We start from the raw sequence: 26,832 nt of genomic DNA, 5'->3' as shown, positions 1-26,832 counted from the left end.
TGAGAGCGGGACCATAAAGAAGGCAGAACACTAAAGAATTTATGCCTTTGGACTGTGGTGCTAGAGAAGACTCCTGAAAGTCCCTTAAGACAGCAAGGAGATCAAACCAGTCAATCTTAAGCGAAATCAACCCTGAATACTCACTGTAAGGACTGATGCTGAAGTTGAAACTCCAGTATTTTGGTCATCTGCTGTGAACAAATGACTCAATGGAAAAGTCCCTGATGCTGGGAAAGATCGAGGGCAGAAGAAGAGGGTGTCAGAGGATGAGAGGGCTGGATGGCATCACCGATGCAATGAACATGAACAAACTCCAGGAGATGGTGAGGGACAGAGAGGCCTGGCATGCTGCAGTCCATGGGGTTGCAAAGAGTAGGATACGACTGGGTGACTGAACAACAAAAACAAGGGTTGGGACAGTATTTGAACCTAAGCGATGTGTTGCATTAGACCAAGTCCTAACTGCTCTGCTATGAGTACAAGCCCCTGACTAAAACTAAAAATAGCCAAGAGCTAAAGACTTCTAAAAACAGAGAATTCTGAAAATCAGTGAGAAAAAAAATCCTGAGTAAGAAAATAAGTAAGAAGAGCTTCTGTGAGCTCCAAGTTAATAGGTACACACAAACAGAGGAGCAGCTGTGTTCATCACAGAGATCAACCCAGGAATGCCAGGTCTTCTGAAGAATTCCAAAACCATCCATTTAAAGATTCTGAATTATTTCCAGAGGTAGGGTAGTAATAATATTGATGATCGCTAACCTTTAACTGAGCACCTAGTATGTCTGAGATATGTTCTACATGGTTCACCAGTATTGCCTCATCTCCTCCTCAACAGCTATCCTAGGAAATTTACTGATGGAGAGACTGGTCTCACGGAAAAGTGGGGAAGCCGCAAGATGAACCCAGGTAGTCAAATTCCAGAACTTGAGTTCCCAAGCACATGTTGCATCAAGGAAGGAACAGACTTAGTGCCCAGGATGGGGGAGAGGAGGTGCTTCAAAAGGCAAGCTGGGTAGTAAAGAGGCCCATAATATAGTGGGAAGAACAAGAGCTCTGAAGTCAGGAGACCCGTGTTTAAAACCTACATTCTATAAGCTCGCAATTATCTTTAACCTCTCTGAACGCTGCCTGTATAATGGGGTAATTATACCTGCCCTACCCTCCTCACCAGGTTGTTGTGAAGATCAAATAAGGCTATGTGTGTGAAAGTACATTATAAACCTTAACGTCCCTTATAAATATTGCCCCTCTATAAACAAATGATTGTACACCATGAGACGAATATAGCATAAGGTAAAGAATATAGAAAAGCTTTGTTGAGTCAGTGGGCAGATGACCCCCAAAGTTTGTTTTCAGCTTCAAGCAGAGATCTTGCATGCAAAGCAGGGTTTTAAAAAACAACAACATTGAAGAGTATCAGTTTGAATGTTGATAAGTGTTTTATAAATAGCTGCATAATTAGCATGTACTTACTGCAAAAAGTATACATAATATTTTATTCCCTGTTGTAGGCTGTAATGAATCTGCTGCCTCTACATCCTAGGAGGTTTTCACTTACTTTCCCCATGATAATTTTAATACATGGAACCATTATTAGCTGAATTAAGAATAAGTAAATGAGCATTAAAAAAAAAAATACAGAAAAATTACAGGTGCCTGTGGTGAGTAAGATAATAACTAGGTAAAAATATATGAAATAATTATAGTGTTTGAACAGCAGAGCCGGCATGAGGAAAATGACTCAATGGAATATTAAACCTGCTGTTGGCGGGGTAGAAAGGCTCTGTGGCCTTCACCTCTTCTGAGTCCCAGTCCAAATACCTCGTTGAAAACAGATCCAGTTTGTCCTCATTCATTTGATTTTGTGATGTCAAAGGAGTTGGTCTGATTCAATGAAGATTCAGTCATTCTAAAAGCCTGTGGTCCTATAGACTAAGTACCCAATAACTGAAATATTCTATTTAAAAAATATACCAGAAGTTGGTATTTGTTGTAGACTTAACCTGGTGACATTGAATATGAAGTTATTTAGAATATATCTATGATTTATATTTAATATCTCAACAAAATGGAATTAAAGGTAATTTAGATAGTTTTAAAGAGCTTCCCTTGTGGCTCAGCTGGTAAAGAATCTGCCTCCTGTGCAGGATACCTGGGTTCAATTCCTGGGTTGGGAAGATCCCCTAGAGGAGAAAAAGGCTACCCACTCCAGTATTCTGGCCTGGAGAATTCCATGAACTGTATAGTCCATGGGGTCACAAAGAGTCAGACACGACTGAGTGACTTTCACTTGGGCTTCCCTCATTGCTCAGTTGGTAAAGAATCTTCCTCCAATGCAAGAGACCTTGGTTCAATTCCTGGGTCTGGAAGATCCGCTGGAGAAGGGTATAGACTACCTAGCCCTTGTAGCTCAACTGGTAAAGAATCCACCTGCAATGTGGGAGACCTGGGTTCAGTCCCTGGGTTGGGAAGATCCCCTGGAGAAGGGAAAGGCTACCCACTCCAGTATTCTGGCCTGGAGAATTCCATGGACTGTATAGTCCATGGGGTCACAAAGAATCAGACACAACTGAGCAACTTCCACTTTAAAGAGCTGTGGATTGGGGTGGGGAGGGGGGAGAAATATAAAGAAAATACTATTATATGTAGCACTCCAAACAGTGTCATTGAATAGTTTAAGGTAAACATTCCAGGCTTTTTATGTTTCATGTGCCCAGTCCTTTATTAGGAGATGCAGATTCACAGTGAGTTTAAGACATGGTTCCTGCCCTTAAGGATTCCGTTTTTTGTATTTGTTTTCATTTTTTTCTTTTTGAAGTATAGTTAATTTAAATATTGTTTTAGTTTCAAGTGTAGAGCAAAGTGATTCCTACATATATATAGGCTTCCCTGGTAGTTCAGCTGGTAATGAATCTGCCTGCAGTGCAAGAGACTGCTGCTCAATTCCTGGGTCAGGAAGATCCCCTGGAGAAGGGATAGGCTACCCACTCCATTATTCTTGGGCTTCCCTGGTGGCTCAGATGGTAAAGAATACAGCTTCAATGTGGCATGGCAGAACTCCATGGGCAGAGGAGCCTGATGGGCTACAGTCCATAGGATTCCAAAGAGTCAGACACGACTGAAGTGACTAAGCACAGCATGTTTATATATATATATATATATTCTTTTTCAGATACTTTTCCATTATAGGTTATTAATAGATGTTGAATATACTTCCCTGTGCTACAAAGCAGGTCTTATTTATTTTATATATATATTGGGCTTCCCTGGTGGCTCAGATGGTAAAGAATCTGTCTGCATTGTGGGAGACCCAGGTTTGATCCCTGGGTCAGGAAGGTCCCCTGGAGAAGGAATGGCAACCCACTCCAGTATTCTTGCCTGGAGAATTCCATGGACAGAGGAGCCTGGTGAACTACAGTCCATGGGATCACAAAGAGTTGCACACGATTTAGCAACCAAAACACACACTACACACACACACACACACACACACATATTAATCCCAAACTCCTAATTTAGCTCTTCCCATTCCTCTATCCCCTTTGGTAACCATAAGATTGTTTGCTATGTCTGTGAGTCTATTTCAATTTTATATGTAAATCATTTGTATATTTTTTTTTTAGATTCCAAATGTAAGTGATATATTTGTCTTTCTCTGTCTGACTTACTTCACTTAATATAATAATCTGTAGGTCCATCCATGTTGCTGAAGGATTCTAATTTAATGCTCTTGGATGTGAAAGGTCTCATTACCATAATGAGAAACCTCAAGTTAGGATCTGAATCATCAGTAATTTTAACACTGCTTTCTAAAGCAACAGGCATTGGACAAGAGAAGTGGTTAAAACTATGGCAGAGAGGGTCTAGTTCAGACCCTACGGATCCTGCCTTCCTGGCTCTCAGATCGCGAAGGCTTGCAACCATTAAATCTTGACTTTCTATATGTGCTTTATCTTCTTTGAGGGCTTTGGGGGATAGGTTCTATATCTCAGATGGATTTTTCCATTGTCCAACAAAATGCTAAGTCACCTAGTTCTGCTGCATAATGTATATTTGGATAAAGAAATAATAATAATTATACACACAATAACAGAGAGAAGTCAACAGCATACTGGGAAGTGAGGTAAGAGAACTGAGTTCTAGTTCTAAGAATTCCATTGATAAGTTTCAGAAAAATCACTTCACCTCACTCTACATGTTTCTTTGCCTCTAAAATGGTGGAGTTGAAGGAGACAAAAATCAAAGAACTTTCACAACTCAGATTCTATGATTCTGTGAATCGTCTGAAATCACCTTAGTATATGAGTGATGCATTTGGCCACTTTGACTATTCTGGACTTTTCTTAATTGTGTTGAAAGTAACAATTTAGGGAATAATTCCAGAATCTCTTACAGACTTTAATCTAGCACTTTATGAGGTACAAGAATCAGATACCAGAACCATATTATCTTTCTGTGACTCTTTTCCCCATGAATTCGAGTAGCCATATTGCTTCTTTTTTTGTTTGTTTGTTTGTTTGTTTGTTTTTATTATTATTATTTCTTTTTTCCAGTGGGTTTTGTCATACATTGATATGAATCAGCCATGGATTTACATGTATTCCCAATCCCGATCCCCCCTCCCACCTCCCTCTCCACCCGATTCCTCTGGGTCTTCCCAGTGCACCAGGCCGGAGCACTTGTCTCGTGCATCCCACCTGGGCTGGTGATCTGTTTCACCATAGATAGTATACATGCTGTTCTTTTGAAATATCCCACCCTCACATTCTCCCACAAAGTTCAAAAGTCTGTTCTGTATTTCTGTGTCTCTTTTTCTGTTCTGCATATAGGGTTATCGTTATCACCTTTCTAAATTCCATATACATGTGTCAGTATGCTGTAATGTTCTTTATCTTTCTGGCTTACTTCACTCTCTATAATGGGCTCCAGCTTCATCCATCTCATTAGGACTGGTTCAAATGAATTCTTTTTAATGGCTGAGTAATATTCCATGGTGTATATGTACCACAGCTTCCTTATCCATTCATCTGCTGATGGGCATCTAGGTTGCTTCCATGTCCTGGCTATTATAAACAGTGCTGCGATGAACATTGGGGTGCACGTGTCTCTTTCAGATCTGGTTTCCTCAGTGTGTATGCCCAGAAGTGGGATTGCTGGGTCATATGGCAGTTCTATTTCCAGTTTTTTAAGAAATCTCCACACTGTTTTCCATAGCGGCTGTACTAGTTTGCATTCCCACCAACAGTGTAAGAGGGTTCCCTTTTCTCCACACCCTCTCCAGCATTTATTGCTTGTAGACTTTTGGATAGCAGCCATCCTGACTGGCGTGTAATGGTACCTCATTGTGGTTTTGATTTGCATTTCTCTAATAATGAGTGATGTTGAGCATCTTTTCATGTGTTTGTTAGCCATCTGTATGTCTTCTTTGGAGAAATGTCTGTTTAGTTCTTTGGCCCATTTTTTGATTGGGTCATTTATTTTTCTGGAATTGAGCTGCAGGAGTTGCTTGTATATTTTTGAGATTAATCCTTTGTCTGTTTCTTCATTTGCTATTATTTTCTCCCAATCTGAGGGCTGTCTTTTCACCTTACTTATAGTTTCCTTTGTAGTGCAAAAGCTTTTAAGTTTCATTAGGTCCCATTTGTTTAGTTTTGCTTTTATTTCCAATATTCTGGGAGGTGGGTCATAGAGGATCTTGCTTTGATTTATGTCGGAGAGTGTTTTGCCTATGTTCTCCTCTAGGAGTTTTATAGTTTCTGGTCTTACATTTAGATCTTTAATCCATTTTGAGTTTATTTTTGTGTATGGTGTTAGAAAGTGTTCTAGTTTCATTCTTTTACAAGTGGTTGACCAGTTTTCCCAGCACCACTTGTTAAAGAGGTTGTCTTTTTTCCATTGTATATCCTTGCCTCCTTGCCATATTGCTTCTTACCAGAACCCAGCTGTCATGATATTATGAGTCATGACCTTATTCTTATTCTATACATGTATTTCTTGATAATAAATCATTAGATTATCATGTATTTTATATTCTTTACTAATCTACTCTTGAAATAGACATTAGCTAAGTATGTATTTTCAATAGTGTCCCTCATATGTTAAAAATGTGTTGTGGTATGCATTAACAATCCTTTTAAACTGTTATTTGTGCTGGAGAAGACTCAGATTTTTATTCCACATTGGATTTTCTCCATCAAATGGTTAACACATTATTACTCCAGCTTTAGCCACAAAAAGTAATGGTTTGTGCAGCCTTTCTGATGTATGTGAATTTATGAACATTCTGTATTTGAAATGTTACTCTTGTTAGGGTGCATTTTTGACATCATATTGAGACAAGGGGCCTGGTGAGATGTTCTTTATTCTTTGATTACTATCTGAAGAGAATACAGTTTTTCTCTCTCCACTTGTCTTTTGTAGGAGTTAAATAAAATCTAAAAATCACATAAATGTTCTAGACACCTGGATAGATTGTTATGGGGATAAACAGAAGCCCCAGTGCCTCACCTATAACCATCTGATCCATTACATGTAAAGTCCTGTCTGTGTGCCCTGAGAATCTGGTTCAGCAGACTGTTGAAGAACAGAAGGGTATGTTGTCTGTGGAGGGGCCGAATCCTTGAGCACATACCTGGATTCAGGTATAAAAGTGCTATTAACTCCCATTCCATCTTAGTAAATAAATACCTGAAAGAGGAAAGGTAAGACTTTGTGAAACAAATAAGTGCTTCCTTTTGTTTATTTCCAGAGGCTAACATATGTAACTTTCACAAGAAAAAAGGGAAAGCCTCTTCCTGATCCCACTGGATTCAGTCAATTCTAGCTCCAGGAGGCTATGGAGTATACGTGAAGAGTGGCAGGCAGTCAGCCCTTGGTTTCAGGATTGGACCGGCTGAGTCATCTCTAGAATGCTAGGAACTTCAACAAAAAATTAAGGAAGGAAGAGAGAAGGAAAAGAGAGAGAAGGAGAAATCTCTCCTATTAGGAGTTTTGCTTCCCAGATGCAATTACTCATAATAATTTCATGAACCCGAGCACCAGTGTGTAGTCACTATAGCCACTGTTTGGGCCATGGGGGTGGCAATAATGGAAAGAGCCCTGTCTGGATTTGTAAGCCCTGCCATTTACTCACTGAACAATCTTGAGCAGAAGTCCTCTCTGACCCTCAGTCTCCTCATCTGTAAATACTTACCTTTCAGGTTAGTAGAGAGCATTACATGATCATGTAAGCACATTAAACATATTTCTTATAAAGTATAATGCTCTACACACATTTGAAGTATTAAACATGTTAATCCTTCCAGTTGTGTCTTCTATCTATTACTGTAGACAAAAGACAGATTTCCACAGCAAGAGAGAAGACAAGAAGAATCTTTACCTGACCCACAGAGACAATGACAATTTAGTCATTCTACCCTAAATCCCTCTAGGTTAGCCACAGATGTGCAGCTGATGTTTCTGGATCCAATAAACAAGTGTTTGTGTTGCTTCCTTGAGTCCAAGTCAAGGTAACCTGGAAAGTTAGAATTACATCATCTTGCTGTCATATTGATATTTCAAACATTTCAGCCTCATACAAGTAGAAAAGAGTCTCTCTCTCTCTTACTGACTTGTAGATGAACGAATACATGGTTTTCAATCAGCCAAGAATTACCCATTTGGTACCCACCACGTGCCTGGCTATACTGCAGGTACTCTATAAAGTCTTAAAATGTAATGGCCAGCATTACAATTCTTCGGAAAGAAAAACTGAGTTATGTGTGCCTACAAGCAAGAGATCAAAGGGTTAATCAGAAAAGAAATAATTTTCACATAAAATGATCTTTCTTCCCTGTTTTATTGTAAGTTCAAAGAGAATTGTAGCAATACAGGTTGAGCAATTTTCTTTTTTTATGAATCCCGTGCTCAATTTATGAAAGCCATTTTGCAACCCATTTACATGCAGTAAACCTTTGCTTTAAGATTCTGTCATTTACCTTGATCATTATTTATAGTCCCTTTAGAAAAGGCCCTTGACTGGTTTAGCTCCCAAGTATAGCACTGCCACGGGACAATTTTCTACGGTGTCTTTTAAGTCATGGTCGTAAGCTAGGACATGCTCAGTCTTGTAGCCAGGTATGAGGCACGGGGATATTGTGTAATGGGGACTAAACTAGTTTGAATTAGGAGTCTTGGATTTAAAACTCACAATGTAATCTTGGTCATTTACACTCCTTTACTGTCCATTTGCTAACTTGTAGAAAAAGAACAATGTCTTTCATCACAAGACTATAAAGTAGGGCTTAACTGAGATACTCTGTGCGCAAGTGTCAGTTATAAAGAGGAAATTGTTTTATGAATGAGTTGTCTATAATATGAACTACTATAAATCACTGAAAAGGGAATAGTATGTCTAATCTAAAATCTTTCCTGATCACATATTCTGTAATCCACAGAAGAATGTAAACTGAGAGCAGGGACCTTCACCAGACACATAGAGTAGACCCTCTATCAAGTATCTGTTATATTAATGGATAAAATTCCTATGGAAGTATCAGTGTGCTAGGCATGGTTCAGAATATAAGAAGAATAATGTATTAACCTAGCCTCAAAGAGTTTATAGTTAGGATGACTAGCCATTAATGCACAAAAAGCCAATGTGAATTAAATTATAGTTCTGAACAAGAGAAGAAAGGATGCATGAAAAGTGTGTCTGAGTCCCTCACCGGAAGACGGATACAGCAGGAAGGTTTCCTCATCTCTACCCTCAGTGAGTTTATCCATCTTCAGCTTCACTTCCTTCCCGTGTACGTTTTATATCAGTCACAGTTCCAGAAGGACCAGACACCCACTTGTAAGGGCTTAACTGAAGTGCATATAATGAGGGATTATAGAGATGTGTCCAGAATCGTGGGAGCCAAAGAGAGTTGGTTAGGCCCGACAGCAGGAAGCATTACCACCCATAGAGGTGAAAGCAGTGCAAAGGGCAGGCACGGAATATGATGAGAGCCAAAGCCAGGCGCAACAAGAATCCTTATCAACACACAAGTCCAGGTAGAGCCATGCAAGTCTAATTCTTTGGGCTACTATCAAGGCAAAGTCTGCTGGGTTTGTATGCATTTGGTCCAGAACTTTTATGCAGGTGGGGGTTTTCTTGAGGGCCTAAGGAAGAAATTCTATCAGTCCAAAAGGCCTTCCTGGAGCTGGGATCTGTCATTCTACCTTTGCTCGTAGCACAGTGAAATGGCTAAATATTCTTCCTTGACTCCTTGGCACTTACCATGCGCAGCCTTCACAAGGTACAGAACAAGAGAAAATGGATTATGCCCTCAACAATAAGAGGCGAGTCATCCGCCTGGTTTTGCAGTGGGCTGCCATGTATGGAGACGTCCTACAAGAGGATGACGTGGCGATGGCTTTCCTGGAGGTACGTGGGGATCATCCCTTCCAAGAGTGTGTCTTTGCCCTACAATAAAGGGACCACCCACAAGCATGGCAGCTTTTCTGGAGGGAATGTAAGTGCAAATTCTAGACTTTGTTAACATGTTCATACATCAGAAAGGTACTACCAGAAAAGTAAAGAAAAGCATCATCCATTATCCTGCCAATCTAATTCAATAGTTCTGGTAATAGCATTCTGGTGTATTTTCATTTAGTTGCTTTCTTTGTTATATTTTCTGTAGTTATAATCAACATAGTGAGTGAAGTCGCTCAGTCATGTCCAACTCTGTGTGACCGCATGGACTGAAACCTACCAGGCTCTTCTGTCCATGGGATTTTCCAGGCAAGGATACTGGAGTGGGTTGCCATTTCCTTCTCCAGGAGATCTTCCCAACCCAGGGACTGAACCCGGATCTCCCTTATTGTAGGCAGATGCTTTACCGTCTGAGCCACCAGGGAAGTCCATAATCAACATAGTACCCATCATTTCACAGGATGCCTTTTCCACTTTATGTAAGGATTTTTCTATGCCAGTAGAGTCTTTCTAATAAAATTTTCTAATGACCTTTGAGTAGCTATGCCACAGATATATTTATTTCTTCCATATTGTTGAATATATCATTTCCATTTTTACCTTCCTCGAAGAGCAGCGTAATGAACACTTTTGTACAAATAGGTCTATTTTTGGTTCTATTCCTAGAAGTGGGATTCCTAGATCAAATGGTGATGTTTTTGAGTACAGTGGAGCAGATAACTTTATTAAAGAATTGTTAGGCCCATGAAGTGGTTCTGAAAGGCCATGATTTACTTTGTAAACACTGATTTAAGCTGAACTTCCTTTTCCTTCCCATGGCTCCAGCCCACGTTACAACAGTGACCTGAGCATTTAATCCTTAATGACTCACTCTGTCCTCCGAAACTGAGATGAGGACCTTATTTCTGTGCAGGCAAAAGGCAACATGACTTCTGTTTCAAACTTTATCAGTCTGTTTGTTTAAGAATGAGTTATCCAAAAGAAACATCCCCACTCACTCCTTTTTAGTCATATCATTTGGCAGGCAGAGAAATGAGGCTGGGAAGAAACGTGGATGATGAGAGTCCCTCAAGACTATGGAATGAAAGATTTTGAAGATAATGAGGCTGGGAGGAAAGGTGGATGATGAGAGTCCCTCAAGACTATGGAATGAAAGATTCTGAAGATGTAGAGGAATAATAGTCACTTGGGTCATTGGGTTGTGGCTTCTACCCATTGCTTCGAGTAAAGGACCATTTTGCAGATGAGTCAGAATGATGGTGATGCTGCTGCTGCCACGGCTCTTGGCTTCTGCTGGGGAGCCCGCTGCCCGTGTACAAAGCCGGGCACGGCTAGTGCTGCTCTGTGGGTGGAACCATCCCAGGACATCAGTGAAGAGTCCTGAGTTAGTGACATAAACTCTGCAAAACTTCAGTGCAGTGCTGAATACCATGGCCGTACTTTTACCACCAACAGTTACACGACTAGTAGTAAATATCAACAAACAACAAATACTAAAATAATATTCAAAATAAATATTAAAATTCCCCTGAAAAAAATATGGAGGTGAAAGCAGCGCTCTTAAAGGAAAGACTGTAAAATAACCCATTCCAGAACACTGCGTTGCTTTGCCTTCTGTATAAATATCATATAAACACTTCATTTGTGATTTAAATTTTTTAAATTTGTTTATTGTGGTAGAACATAGCAATCATAAAACTTGCTATTTTAATCATTCTTTAAGTGTACAATTCAGTAGCATTAATTATACTCACAATGGAACACAAGCATCACTACCATCAGTTTCCAAAATTTTTTTCTCACTTGCCATGTTGAATTTAGACATGCTGTAACATTTTCTTATTTGTCCCTAGTCCATGAAACCATGGTCTGGAGATGCTAGTGAGGCAGATGACGACATGGGGACATGTCTTTGTTGCTCTTTGCAGAATTACGTACCTTTTGCAGTTCTTGTTAAAAGCCTGTGACCTTTGCCAATTACAGGAGTTTTATGTATCTGTATCAGATGATGCCCGGATGCTTGTCGCCCTCAAGGAGCAACTGCCTGAGCTGGAGAAGATTGTCAAGCAAATGTAAGGAAGGGCTTGGCTTTGGGGTGAGCTTTCACCAAGTAAGTGCCTGCTGCCTCTCAATCACATCATCATCCAAAAAGTCCTTTGTCCTCACAAAGGGCGAAAGCTGATTTGAGTGGTGTGGGCCTCAGGTGAGGGGGTGCAGTCAGGCCAGATGAACAAAAGGGCGGAGAGTCTGCTCAGCTGCCTTCTGCACTGGGCAGCTGCTCAGAGAAAGTCTGGGGAGCCAGAGATCCTACTTGGACATCTGACTCAGTAAACCTGGGTCCCTTTGGTTTAAGGCAAGGAACCCAACACCACAGTGGTTAGTGGCATTTAAGGAAAGTTTGAAGAGAATTATTTATGTGGGAAATTCACTTTCTGCTGCCAAAGCTGTTAATGGTGAATACTTGTGTCCTCTAAGTGGAAACACGGGTTTGCACATGCTGTCCTTTGAGCCACTGATTAAATACTGGCTACTAGATAGACTCTGAGAGTGAGCAATCCTGGCTTTTAGCCTCAGTTAGACCAGGGATCTGCCTGGGACAAGAGCTGATCTCTTGGCTGTTCCCTCTGTGCATTGGCCTCTTGGTATTAAAATAAGAAGGCTCATATTGCCTCCTGAAGGGATGCTGCGATTTCATTTCTAACACAAGATTAAAGTTATATACAAGTAAAGCAATTTAATAGTACCAACAGTGTTAAATAATGTGCTTTCTCTGTTTCTCGTAGTTCAGAAGATGCAAAGGCTCCACAAAAGAAGGTCAGTGGCAATAGATCAGGATTCTCTAATTGTGCCCTCTAGACTGACAGTTCTCCAGAAATATAACATCGCAATATGTGACAGTGATGTCTTGTAAATACAAAATATGTTTTATTTCCTGACTCTGCTTCTCAGGCATGTGTCCTCTGAGCTGCAGATATTCATCTGTCATCCTCCCCTTATGGCAGCTACTATTGTTATTATTTTTACAGCACAAAGTTCTTTTGCAACAGTTCAACACAGGCGATGAGAGAGCCCAGAAGCGCCAGCCTATCCGTGGCTCTGATGAAGGTGAGATTTCTTTTCCATCGCGTGTAGAATATTTAAAGTCGGAATGAAATCTTCCCTCTGGGCATCACCCCTTGGGCCCACAGAATAGCTTTTCTTGGCTCTCTGTGCACTCCAGATGGTTTGCTTGGAGGTGCCCTTTGGCATTCCAGTTATTTTTGTCCTTGAACGTGGGACCTGGAGCCAAGGTGCTTGTTCACATTTCTCTGATTCTGCCTCTACCCCACTGCCACCTTTCCTTGAAGGAGAGAAAGATTATCTCAGGGGCCAGTTGTCAAGGTGGCTGGAAGGTGGTTGGTGTTTTGCAGATGCCTCTCAGAGGTGGAGCACCAGGGTCACCTGCTCAACTGCCCAGCAGGGCTCCCGCCCAGGAAGAGTGCCCCAGGCCCTGAGCACTACCTCATTAGCACCCATCGGGGAGGCCCAGATGCGGCTGTTATTGTTTTCTTGGTTAAGATTTCTTTGAAGAGTCACAGCCAAAATAAAATGATCATGATGAAATCTCCATCTTCAGCCACAGACAAATGTTGTAATTTAGGGGTGCCCCAAACTCAAGAATTACAGGAGGTAGAATTACTTCCAGGACTTGTGTGTTCAGAGCTGAATGTGTGGATACCACATGCAGATCTACTGAACTGAACACCACCCAAGCCATGTGGCCAGGCCTCAGAGTATACACACCAGTGGACAAGTGAGCAGGAATCTTAGCAAATGTTCATGACCCCAGGCAGAAGCACTCCTGTTTGCAAGAGTGTTAATGCCAACTCCCCACCACTGAACCAGGCAGTGGGAATCTAGTGATCTGCCTACCACACAACACTCCTGTGTTGTGAGATAGAAACACAGACAAGGGCAGACCCTGAAAACTTACCTAAACATACCTCTCATTCTTTTCCCATGACCTGTGTGTGGGTTTTTCACAACTATCTGTTGTGATTTTTGTAACTGGGATTGGCAATCATGGACTGTTCTTAGACCAATGCTAAGGTAAGTTTTAGAAGAGGACAAGTGCAGGCATCCATGAGCACAAATAAATACAAGTCATAAGAATGGCAAAGCAATGCAAATTTTGGAGGATGCATCCAAACATTTTGCACAGCTTATGGTTTTGTTTAAGAACTCTGAGACCAATTTATCTTATTGTTGCTGTCTTCCCAATAGTTCTATTTAAAGTCTATTGCATGGACCACACCTACACAACCATCCGGGTACCAGTGGCCGCCTCGGTGAAGGAAGTCCTCAGTGCAGTTGCCGACAAACTGGGCTCCGGGGAAGGCTTGATCATCGTCAAGATGAGTTCCGGAGGAGGTAGGAGTCTTCTGTAGAGGGGAATATGCCATCAATCAGAACCCTGGCAGGAAGTTAGTGGGGCTCTTTCAAGCTGATCCAAAGGGACAAGTGGGTGCTGTGTGTGTGCCCACAAATAACAGAAATGAAGGCGGTTAGAAGTGGGCTGGGCTAGTGTCTTAATATCCCCTATCCAGTAGGTGCCCACTCTGAAGCAGAAAGAGATGAAGAGGCAGCTGGAATGAGGTCTCTGGTGTGGATGTCAGCCTGGAGTTTTCCTGTAAACCCTAAGCAGAAAAGCTTAATGCTATAATAACCTATAATAGGAAAGAATTGAAAAAATATACGTGTGTGTGTGTATAAATACATACATATGTATAACTGAATTACTTTGCTATATACCTGAAACAACACAATGTGCTTAGTTGTTCATTTGTATCTGACTCTTTGAAACCTCATGGGCTGTAGCCCACCAGGCTCCTCTGTCCGTGGGATTTCCCAGGTAAAAGTACTGGAGTGAGTTGCCATTCCCTTCTCCAGGGGATCTTCCCGACCCAGGGATCGAACCCTGGTCTCCTGCATTGCAGGCAGATTCTTTACTATCTGAGTTACCAAGGAAGCCCCAAAATAACACAACAATGTAAATCAAATGTACTTCAATTAAGACAAAAAAAAAAAAAAAGAAGTTTAAGGCCTTGGAGCTCTGAGACATGTGGGCCCTAAGAGGACACCTGGCTTTTCTGGCTAAAGGCTATAGGTTTTCATGAGTCTGAAGTTAGAGGTGGTCACAGGCTGGTTCTTTTTGACTGATGATGTCTCCCTCCTTTCCCAGTAGAAAGGGCAGGAACTCAGCTCATTGACAAATTGAGGAGTATTTTCCCCCACAGGATTACTTGACTACTGCCTACTTTCATCCATCATGTATTTATTGGCCACTCAGTGTGGCTGTGACAGGAGGGGAGGTGTATGCAGAGCCTGTGCCTCCAAGTGGCTCAGAGGCTGGCGAGGAGGGAGACAATAAATAGTCACCGTCCAGGTGACCAGAGCTTTGGGAGGGTCTGCACGGGTTGCAGCGAGAGGCTGCAGGAGGGAGCCCTGAGGCTCGCTTATCCAGCAATGATTTGATACTCATTGGAGGATCCTTCAGGATCCGAGGGAGGCCATTTCTGCCGCATTTAAAGACAAATTATTCCACTGAGGCAGAATTTTTAAATATATCTTGGCTTCTCAAAGTATCCCCCTCCATTTCTGTTCCTGGTGCACATGACCCAGGACGTCTGTCTGTCCACCATGAGCCCTCTGGCACACTCTCGCCGTAGTTCTCCCAGGCGCCTCCTTCACTGCCTTCAGGCTTTCCTGTCCTTGTCACATGGAGGCCCCCCTCCTTCCTTTCTGATTCCCCCTTATCCATCCTTCCCAGCCTCCCTCCCTGCTCTATTGTCGTCTCCTCCTCACTGCTTACTCTCTGATACATTGTCAGTGTCTGCATCCCTCGCTATGATGTAAGCTCTTTGGGGACTATTTTTTTTTTTTTGTATCATTCCCTTCTGTATCCTCAATGTCCAGAGCAGTGTCCAGCATATAGTAAATGCTAAACAAATATCTTTTGTATGAACTATTTTAAATATAAGAGACTTCATCTAATAATGCAGTTGCCCTCCAAATTAGGGAATGAGTGAAAAAATAGTGATAAATTTTACATCAAAAGTCATGTGGGGCTCAGAAAACCCCTGTTTTCTAAAAGTGATACTGTCATCTCCAAAAGGCTGGGCATTAATTACCATCTAGAAGCATAACTTGTTTTTTAAATGGCAGGTGCGGTTTTTGTGTGCAGAACTGGGTAAATTGACCCTCAGGTATTTCCATCCCTGTTTTGGGGTCATTTCTGATGGCATCCTGAGTGTTGTGTGCCTGCGTGATTGCTGTGTCTTTTTTATTCAGTGGATCCCTTCAGTACAGTATTTTGTGCAGTCACTCTGCATGTTCCAGTAATTCACCAAGCTGGCAATTTGTTGGTGTGATTAGGGCAGTACAGCAAATCTCAGATGCATTTAATAGGCAATCTCATGCTTTTTATGTTCACAGAAAAGGTGGTGCTCAAACCTAATGATGTTTCAGTATTTACAACGCTCACCATTAATGGACGTCTGTTTGCTTGCCCGCGAGAGCAATTCGATTCACTGGTAGGTGTGGATGGCCGCCTTGGAGCAGCGTCTGCAATCAGAAAAACTTGTCTGGAGCTTAATTTTGCAGTCACATTGAACTCAGTTGCTAAAAAAATTCTTGAATGCTACTTGTCTTTTTCTTTTCTCCGGTCTATTAGGTAAGCCTCAGGTGTTCATTTGAGACGCTCTGAGCTTTAGATTTTCCTTTGTGGAAATTCACCAAGTTGCACTATGATTGGGGCATAATTCAGCTTTCAGAACTCTTTATAGTAATTCACCTCCTTGAAATGTCCCCGATTTAAATACTGATATTAAAAAACATGAACACTTTGAGACCAGGATAGAAATAATTTTTTTAAGGCCAGACATTGCGATTTATCCTGCTCCTTAGGGGGATGTAGAAATGCATTATGACAGAGCCACTCTATGGTCCAGGGAAAATGCTGTTCCCTGAAAGGGCTCTCTCCATCTTCTGCGGGAAATATCAGAGGCCAGCTGTCTTCCCTAAGTCTCCAAAACACTGTTCACAGCCCCACACAGCTCTCTAAGTAAAGGCCTAATCAACCGTGTTAACAAGTGACTGGCCCTCTCTCCTTTATGCTCTGGTGGGGTTCATTTCTGTTTCTCCTTCAATAGTTAGGCATGGAAATGAATTGCTATTAGAGTATCTTCGAGAGCCTGTGGGGCCAGTTCAGAGGACTAGTTTTTCCCATCTGTTAGACACACAGGGCTTCTTTACTAAGAAAAGTGCAACACAAGCACTACAGTGTGTTGCATTTTGTTGTTGTTGTTTAGTTGCCAAGTCATGTCTGACTCTCTTTTGACCCTATGGACCTGCCAGGACCCTCTGTCCATGGGATTTCCCAGGCAAGGATATTGGAGTGGGTTGCCATTTCCTTCTCTGGGATTGGTCTTCCCAACCCAGGGATTGAACCTGCAACTCCTGCACCGGCAGATGGATTCTGAGCCACCAAGGAAGCTGGATTGCATTTTAGTGGGGAGAATTTAACTACATGAGTGAAGCACGAATACGTTCAGTTTAATCAGATCAGATGTTGTAGGTAAATCAAGATTCCCCTTCTTGGACTTTCTAGAGCTTGCTTAGCCTCATTGTGATTCTGACCTTCTGACCCGGGGAGAGCTAGTTTGTGCAGCCGCACAGGTTAAGCAGATTTTGTGATTTCTTGAATTCACCTGGAGAGGAACTTTGCAAAAGGGGCATGAGTTCTCTTGACCTCCCTCACCCACCAGCACTGTATGATATGAGTCTGTTCACTGTCCTTTTCATGGCTTTTTCCTTATCTACATCCACTGCTTTCTGAAAATAAATACTTCCCAGTTTTGAGAGATTGGGGAGAGAAATGGCATGAATGAGTCAGACTACCCTCTCCTGGCAGCAAAACCCAGTAAAAGCCAGTTTAGTTGCAAACCTGCTGAAGGTGCTCTGTGATGCGTTTGCCACTCGGGGCTTGGGCCTCTCTTGCCAGCTGGTTCTTGGCCTCAGTGTCTGATGACATGGTGTATAGATGCAGAATGTGGACCATCTCCAGCTGTCTGTGGGGAAGATACTAACTTTTTAAGCCTCTGTTTATTTGCACACAATCCTCCTGCCTTACAAGTTCTCAGTCCATCCTAGTCTTCCATTTTAAGCCATGCGTAATTGCAAGGAGCTTACTTTGTGGCAAGTATCTGGACGTGAACATGCTTAACTTCTTCCCTGGTGCTCTGCCATTCACTGGCCTGCCAGTTATGCCATCATTTCTAAGGAGTCGTCACAAAACTGTAGGCATGAAGCTCTTTTTCCGACTTTCTAAAGATTTGAGGACAGTCCATCCAGGAAGAGTCGGACACAGAATGACTCTGCAGTACAGAATGTTGGCCAGACCTTTGATCCATCAACACATACTTATATGAAGTGCCGGCATCTGCGTGACACTGGAACAGTGTCCCAGAGCCTCTGTCCTTACAATAATCATGGTCAAATTGGGAGATGAAACTAACACAAACAGCCTGGAACAGAACAAACCGTGGTGCTGAAGTGCTGTCTAGAATTAGTAGTGTCAGCAGTTTGTCCTAGTCACTTAAGGGCTCAGATTCTAGAGCTTTACTTTCTTGACATTTTAAGCATAAATGTTAGTACAGAGCAACTTGCAATAAAACCCCATTGTACTGTAATTTGCTTCTACTTTTATCCATTCACTAGCTTCTTAGGTTTTTCTTTGGGGCCTAACCTATATCATTCCAGGTGTTGTGGATGATTCTGGCTCTAGCATGGTCTTGAAAATCGATCCATCATGGTCCTTGCACCTCAGGGAGCTTATAGTATAGTGTGGGACACCAGTGTGATGGCATCCAGTGTGACAAATGCCATTGCAGAGCTGGGTACAGAGTGTGTAAGCCCGAGGAAAGAGGACACTGGGGTGACAGCTTGCTTTAGCCATCTCTTTGTCACTGACAATCAGCACATCCTTTTAATGTCTTCGTTTCCTCGTCAGGACAATGGGAGCATAAGAGTGCTATTCTCCTAATCACCCCATCCAAGCTTAACAGATAAATCAGCTCTCAAAAAGAGCCAAGTCAAGTCTACAGGAGTTCTTTGCCTTGGTGTGAGCACTTCTCAGATCTGTCTATGTAATGCAGACCCTACAAAGGTTCTTCTGTGCTTCATCTGTAGGAAATTTCCACAGGGATATCTAGGAGAAAATGGTCCGGGAATCTGCTTCCTAAGGGACCAGCATGTAATTCCCCCTTCAGATGGAGGAGCCTTCTGTACCACTCAGATTGCCTCCCTGGTGGTTCATGGAGGGAAGCAGTCGGCCTGCCCTTTGCTTGGTGAGCCCTGTTCACTCATAAAAAGTAGAGATTCAACAGGGGTTTCTGTTTCTGTCAAAAGGGATTCAGGATGATATACTAGTATCCATGTCGAAAAGTATTCTATGGCATCTTCCCTGTTGTTGTTCAGTCACTCAGTTGTGTCCGAATCTTTGCAACCCCATGGACTGCAGTACTCCAGGCTTCCCTATCCTTCACCATCTCCCAGAGTTTGCTCAAATTCATGTCCATTGAGTTGGTGATGCCATCCAACCATCTCATTCTCTGTTGCCCCCTTCTCCTCCTGCCTTCAATCTTTCCCAGCATTAGGGTCTTTTCCAATAAGTCAGTTCTTCGCATCAGGTGGCCAAAGTATTGGAGCTTCAGCATCAGTCCTTCCAATGAATATTCGGGGTTGATTTCCTTTAGGATGGACTGGTTTGATCTCCTTGCAGTCCAAGGGACTCTCAAGAGTCTTCTCCAGTACCACAGTTTGAAGGCATCAATTCTTTGGCACTCAGCCATCTTTCCTGTCGTTGGGCTAATTTATCCCCTCTGTGAAAGCCATAAGACCTCAAGGGAAAGAGATGAGGACTCAGACTGAGGAAAGAACAAACCCAAGGAATGAAGGGCAGGTCCACAGCAGAGCAAACAGGCAAGAGGGAAGGTAGGATGTGGCCAGTCAGCCGGAGCCTTAGACAGAGTCCACCTGCTGAGCATTTAAGAGCTTCCTGACATTCCTACCTGAGACCTACCATGCTTGAAACCATACTGCTTGTTTCCATAAACTACTTGCCCGTTAGCTTCAAGTCAGTTCCCCAAGTTTTAAAACTTTGGAATAATGATTTTTCTTCCATGGTCTCTGTGCCCTGCTCTTCCTGGCCTAGAGTGAATCGGCAACAACAGTGTTTGGCCTGTCCATACAGGTGCTGTACTCCTCACTCTTCCTGGACCTCTGCATCGGTGCAGCACAGCTGGGAAGGTGGGGGCCCCTTCTGTGCGGGGCACGTGCTCACACTTAAATTATTCCCATCCTGTTCTCTTAACAAGCCTAGGTACCAGGTGGTTGTTGCTGTTAAGTCACTAGGTCATGTCTGACTCTTAACGACCCCATGGACCTCAGCACGCCAGGCCTCCCTGTCCTTCACTATCATCTGGAGTTTACTCAAACTCATGTCCATTTAGTCGGTGATACATTCAACCATCTCATCTTCTTCCATGGTCCCCTTTCTCCTCCTGCCCTCAATCTTTCCCAGATCAGGGTCTTTTCCAGTGAGTTAGCTCTTAGCATTAGGTGGCCAAAGTATTGACGCTTTAGCTTCAGCATTAATCCTTACAATGGATATTCAGGGTTGATTTCCTTGCTACCCAGGGGGCTCTCAGGAGTCTTCTCCAGCACCACAGTTTACAGGCTCCAGCACCAACTCTTTGGCGCTCAGCCTTCTTTCTGGTCCAGCTCTCACATCCATACATGACTACTGGAAAAGCCATAGCCTTAACTAAATGGACCTTTGTTAGAAAAGTGATGTCTCTGCTTTTGTCTAGGTTTGTCATAGCTTTTCTTCCAAATCGTAAGCGTCTTTTAGTTTTATGACTGCAGTCACTGACCATCCACAGTGATTTTGGAGCCCAAGAAAATAAAATCTGTCACTGTTTCTACTCTTTCCCCATCTGTTTGCCATGCAGTGATGGGACCGGATGCCATGATCTAGTTTTTTGAATGTTGAGTTTTAAGCCAGCTTTTTCACTCTCCTCTTTGATCCTCATCAAGAGGCTCTTTAGTTCCTCTTCACTTTCTGCCATTAGAGTGGTATCTAGGTACTAGGTAGTGGGTCCCCAACTCATAAGAGCTAAAGATAGTCAACAGATTAGGGGATCATCCAAGTCTATGTAATTAGAGTGCGGTTTACATTCAGGGTCTGCTGCTTTCTGAAACAGGCACTAACCTGGTCTATTACAAAACCCTAATTCCCATTGGGCACTCCAAGACTTTCTAACATGGTCCATTCTGTTCCCCTGAACTCTCTGTTCCTGTCAAGCAAGTCTGATAACACATCTGCACCTTCATGCCTTGGCTGCAATCCTCCAACCTATGACCCACCATTCTGGATACTCAGAGGAAACTTTGCCCTTCTAAACCTGCCCAGTTTCATCTTTTAAAGCCCAGCTTTTTTTTCCAAGAACCTCTTAAGGCTACATATTCATTCCAAATGCCCACTACCTCTCAAAAGCCCATTCATGTTTCCTCACCTGTTTTTCACATATCTGGGAGTCTGGTGTTTATTGATGCTTCTGTCTGTCCCTTTATACATACATGCAATAAATGCCAACAGCTGATTCTTTATTGACATGCAGTGCTATATTCACAAGTCAGAGCTGATTCCTCTGTTAAACTGCACACTTTCAAATGCCCAGAAAGCAGCAGGCATTTAGAGAATATCAAGGTTATGGGTGATGATGACAATAATGAATGATGATAAGAGTGTGAACAATATTAGTACTTCCAACCTAAATATTGGATATCCAAATACGTTTTATATCATGCTGGGGAAACTATCTTTTAATTCATGTGACTTTTATAACTTTAAACTATTATTGCAGATCAATGGGTATGAATATAAGTAAAGTTTCTAGTATATACAAATCATTCATCGTATTAAGGAAAAGCACCCTAATTCATTTCTCATAAAGTAAAAATGAAGTACGTAAATTGGATGGAAAATTTTGACCAAGGGTCTTCCAGAAAGTAGCAGAATTTAGTTTTCTGATGCCTAGCTCCAAACACCATGACTATGTGACTATCATTCCTAGCTCTACATCTCTCAGAAAGTGGAGGAAATGAACATCACATATAATCCCATGTAATCACAGACCCTTCTTTCACCTAGCAGTCCCAGGCAGTCTATTATGAGAGATGTAGATGCAGCAACTTTACCAGTGTCACCAGCCCCTGCCATAATAAGTAGCTAAACACCCAAACCATGATGCCAGTACCTGCTCTGGAACAGCCTCAGTGGGAAACAGAACTTCTTACATGATTGCCAGGGAAAAGGAATTGGTTCCAGGGAGCTCCCAGGCCCATGCAGAAGAGAACCTCCATAGGTCAGTTGTCACTGAATCGTATTTGCCATGGTCCATGTTTTTCAGTCAGTGGAATTGATTAGAGTGATAATGGTTACTATAAAAATACATGGAGGCAAGTGAGCATTAAGAGCAAAGGCTTTTTTCTCCTCTGGGTAAAATCAAAGTTTCAAGGTATTCCTTAAAGCATCTTCAAAATCCTCTCCCCTCCAAGTCCTAACAGCATTCAGCTTGTCTGTTTTGAGATACTGATATATGTTCATATTATTATTCATAGACTCCCTTGCCAGAACAGGAGGGCCCAACTGTTGGAACAATGGGAACTTTTGAACTGATGAGCTCCAAAGATTTGGCCTACCAGATGACAATTTATGATTGGGAGCTCTTCAACTGTGTGCATGAGGTAAGGTGCTCCATTGAGAGCATGCATTCATAAGTTTCATGGCAGTTCTGGATGTTGCCTGCAAATGTGAATACATGCCGCAATGTGAAAGTCACATGAGACGTTTTTTGTTGTTTTTTTTTTGCCAAATATTGAGTATATTAATAAAGCCTGTTATGAAGTCTTTGAGAGTAAAGAAAAATCTTTATGATTTGCAATAAGCTCTGTCTTCCTGAGTATGTTAAGCCAATAGCACCTAGTTTATAGTTACAGTATTCAACAAGCCTCATTGAGCCCTGAGGTCTTCAAGCTGAAGTTCAAGTTGAATTCCAGTCAGTGATTATATTCATGCTTGCTGACCAGTGTCAATTTGGCATGTCAAATGGAGGAGCAAGCTGGTGTTTTGATTTAAAAACAAAGATGTGATACTGTTTTCCTTTCTTCTAGCTGGAGCTAATCTATCACACATTTGGAAGGCATCATTTTAAAAAGACCACAGCAAACTTGGATTTGTTCCTGAGGAGGTTTAATGAAATTCAGTTTTGGGTTGTCACTGAGATTTGCCTTTGTTCCCAGCCTAGCAAGCGTGTTCAGCTCTTAAAAAAATTTATTAAGATCGCAGCCCAGTAAGTATTCACTCAGGGAGAGAAAAACATTTGAGCTGTGGTTTCATTTTGTCCCCTTAGATTACACCTTAAAAAGCAAAATGAGATATTAAATCTGTTTATGCACCAGGTGACTCAGATGGTAAAGAATATGTCTGCAATGCAGGAGAGCCAGGTTCAATCCCTGGGTCAGGAAGATCCCCTGGAGAAGGAAATGGCAACCCACTCTAGTATTCTCACCTAGAGAATTCCATGGACAGAGGAGTCTGGTGGGCTACAGTCCATGGGGTCACAAAGAGCCTGGGGACGACTGAGCAACTAACATACCAACCACAGGGGCTTAAGAGTACCTGAACTCTTGTGAAAGTTGTGCTTTGTCTAGCTTTTGTAATATTGACACTAATATATAAATTAACATCCTTCAGCACTGAGGCTCAAGTTAAAATCATGACCTCTTTTTGCTCTGAACTACTGAGATTGTACCTCCTTCAGTTTAAGGGCTCTGTCAGCAAAGTTCTGCTGCAAAAGTTCTGTTTTAAAAGCTAGGCGAGTTGAGGTCTAACTTGACACGTTCTTGCCAGTAGAGGGCAGTGGAAACATACATGTAAAACTGTGCTTCCAACTCAGCTGGGATAAAATCCATAAAATGCATAAAGACGAGCTAACCTGGCCCATGAAAATCATTTCCATAAACATCAGAAAAAGCAAGCGTCTTATAAATATTCTATTTAACAGCACTTCGTGGGAAACAATTTATTTACTGCAGGGGCCAGTTAGATTTCTCCCTGACATGAATTTAATCTTCTCCTGCTATTTAGATATGCCTGACAACCTCCTGTTTACTTCCATGTTTCTGGTATCACCACAGTGCTAAAAATAAAATGCTAAATGCAGCTTGTGGCTGCGAGACGTCTTTCCTTTCTAAAAGCAGGGAGCTCTAGCCTAGGAAGGTGGGGAGCCCAAGTGACCCCAGCTGGGCAGTTTGCTTGAGCCAAAAAGTTTAGATCCCGTACAGAGTCTAATTTCCAGAGCTAAACAAAGAAGCAACCGCTGCTTGACATTTCACACATGCCAGCTTGCCAAATGCCTTGAATTATTTTGCCAAAAATTTGGGAGTTCAGCGGGATATCCAAAGCCCTTGGATTCAAATGCTGGTATCTCTTAATTTGGGGGGGAAAAATGACTTTTGAAAGAAAGATTTGGTAAAATGTTGCTTATGAATTTCTGGTTCGGAGTGCAACCACTTTCCCAGAAGCCATGAATCGGCTGATTGCGGGGGCCAGATGTCTCTATTTGGAAGGAGATGACTATGGAAGATGTGACAGTTTGTGCTTCCCTGTTCTCTAAGGCACCTCCTCTCCTCCCCTTAGCCTGGCAGGGCCGTGTGCACCGAGGGAGGGCAGAGGAAGTCTGCACACAGATATGGAGATGGAAAACCTGTAGGGGCCTGCCGCTGCTATTTTACAGAGCAGCAGAGGAGAGCCTTGCAGGAACTCGGGATTTTTTTTTTTTTTTTAATGTTTTTGTCTTTCTTATCTCTCTCTTCCTTCTGATTATGGGTGAATTTAGCCTTCAGGATAAATTGGCTTATGTTATTTAAACATTATTTAAGCTGCACTATCCCACACAGTTGGAGAAGGAAATGGCAGCCCACTCCAGTATTCTTGCCTGGAAAATCCCATGAATGGAGGAGCCTGGTGGGCTACAGTCCATGGGGTCGCAAAGAGTCGGACACGACTGAGCAACTTCACATACATCCCACACAGTAGAACTCTTCACACAATCCAGCTAGAGAAAACTGTAGACTCAGAAACCAGGATCCTCATGCATGAGATGTAAACCTAGTGGCAGGAAGTATGTTTTGCGTGGTATTTTTGGAGAACTTCCATATATTCTATTGAAGCTCTTCGACCTGCCCAGAACTTTGTGAAGTTGGGGGTCCAAATGTTATCCTTGCCTTTTCCAGGTGGGAGAGACTGAGGCAGAGAGAAATTTCGTGACTTACCTAGGGTGATCAAGTGACCAGAGACGTGAGCAGAGAAGCAGGCCTGCATGTCCTTTCATGAGCACACAGCTAGGACGAAGGCAAGGGGCGTTTCCATGACCCTCCTCGCCACCTTCAGCCTGCAGTGTCTGAAGTTGCTCTGTGCCCTGCACAGATAAAGCCCCAGCACTGCGAGAGACATGCCATAGCTTCTCTAAATCTGTTTTCCCATTTCCACACAGATCATTTACGAAGCACTCTGCAAGGAGAACACAGGGAGCAAACGCAGCAATTTAATTAGCCTCTTGCAAAAATGCTAATCCAAACAAGATTTAATTATGATGTAGTCAACTTAGATAACCATATTGACTTGTGGTAAAGGATTTGTGCTCATTGCAAAGTGAATTCTTTTCCCTTTGCAAGGAGCGGGTATGAAGAAGTTGAAGATTCCTTTTTTTTCTTCCTTCTTCTTAAGTTAAACCAAGTACCTAGACTAAATGTTGCATTTTGATAAGAACCTTTGGTCTTGTTCCAAAATATTCTTATTCCCAGATATATATTCATAAAAGCTAATAATGGCATAAGTACAGGTTCAGAATGATCAGCTTTATCGACATTGAAAAATTACAGAAAAAATAAGGTTATTTTTTGGTTAGTTGTTTAGGTTATTAGCTGTGTGTGCATGTGTTCAGTCATGTGCAACTCTTTGCAATCCCAGGCTTTCAGGCTCCTCTGTTCATGGAATTTTCCAGGCAAGAATACTGGAGTGGGTTGCCATTTCCTTCTCCAGGGTATTGTCCTGACCCAGGGATTGAACCCAGGTCTCCTGCACTGGAGGGATCATGATTTGTAAATTGATATTTTTTAACAAGTTAGAAGCATTACATGGCAGCTAGAAGCCCTGGCGGCTGCAGCGGCAGCATTTTCTTATTTCCCTCTCTCGCTACCAGAGCGTAAGGTGTCCAGCATTGACCTGGAATTCTCCAAGGACATTTTGCTGTGTCTTTTCCTAGCCCATGAGATGTTCTCCTCCAGGTCCACAGGGCTTTTAGCAAGCTTCGGGATTATAATAGCAATGCCTAGTGTAGGTGTCTTGAAATTCCTTCTAAAAACCTGAACCTAGATGGCTAGAAAGGTACACATCACCTTTCTAATATTACAGTAAGAAATCAAACAGCAGAACACGGTCACCCAAGTGGAACTTAAAGCATTAAATCTATCAGTGCCTGTTCTCGTGAAGGAGTCCTGATGACTATTAATGACCATCAGAAAATAGAACTCTAATTTGTTTATCTCACTCAAAAGTGGCATTTTACTACAACATGTGCCTCTTGTGTTTCAGCTGTAAGGAGTACAAAAATCTGAATTCCTTTTTTGCCATCGTCATGGGACTAAGTAATGTAGCTGTGAGCCGCCTCGCACTAACATGGGAGGTAAGCAGAGACCCAGCTGTGACTTTTGCCTTAAGAACAAAAACACAAACTCATCAGTGAGCCCTTTTTAATAAAAGTATTTCTCACACTTATATAACAGTGGAAAAGGTGGGACACTTTGAGGGAGGTGACCTGTCTCCTTTTGCCTCAGAGAGTGAATTTTAAAAGGCATTGTCCAATGCAGTGGGGGAGGGAAAGAAAGGAGTCTGAGCTTCTTGCTCTATACAATATAAATAATAAGTCTAGTTCCTAGGTATAACCAGAATCAACAGCATTGCTTGCTTAACTTCAGAGGTCTTGCTCATAGATCCTGTTCTGCTCTGGTGTCTGCCTCTTGCTTTTGAAATAGGCTGTATCTGTAATTAAGAGAGGACAGAAGATCCATTTTTATCCAAGTAGTCATCTTGCTCCTGGGAGAATTAGCCAGAAGGCCAACTGTTTGGCCCAGCTGAGGACCAAGTATCTCCTAACTACCTGGCAGACCTCTGTGGGTAGGAAGGAACAACAGTTGGCTAGAATTCAGTTTGG

At 42.3% G+C, this 26,832-nt stretch overlaps 1 protein-coding gene across 6 annotated transcripts in view; it reads left to right on the top strand.

The window, feature by feature from the left end:
- RAPGEF4 (Rap guanine nucleotide exchange factor 4) overlaps positions 1–26,832 on the top strand; it is a 318,295-nt gene that overhangs the window by 270,754 nt on the left and 20,709 nt on the right. For all 6 annotated transcript variants that reach the window (XM_061135069.1, XM_061135068.1, XM_061135067.1 and 3 more), the window contains 9 exons: positions 9,256–9,406; positions 11,438–11,526; positions 12,238–12,268; positions 12,481–12,559; positions 13,718–13,864; positions 15,929–16,026; positions 22,178–22,303; positions 22,730–22,908; positions 26,214–26,304. In XM_061135069.1, coding sequence (XP_060991052.1) covers positions 9,256–9,406; positions 11,438–11,526; positions 12,238–12,268; positions 12,481–12,559; positions 13,718–13,864; positions 15,929–16,026; positions 22,178–22,303; positions 22,730–22,908; positions 26,214–26,304 — 991 coding nt within the window. The remainder of the gene's footprint in view (positions 1–9,255; positions 9,407–11,437; positions 11,527–12,237; positions 12,269–12,480; positions 12,560–13,717; positions 13,865–15,928; positions 16,027–22,177; positions 22,304–22,729; positions 22,909–26,213; positions 26,305–26,832) is intronic.

Source organism: Dama dama, chromosome 33 (genome assembly GCF_033118175.1).
Source record: "Dama dama isolate Ldn47 chromosome 33, ASM3311817v1, whole genome shotgun sequence".
NCBI classification, from domain to species: Eukaryota; Metazoa; Chordata; class Mammalia; order Artiodactyla; family Cervidae; genus Dama; species Dama dama.
This window is presented reverse-complemented; position numbering and strand designations above follow the sequence as displayed.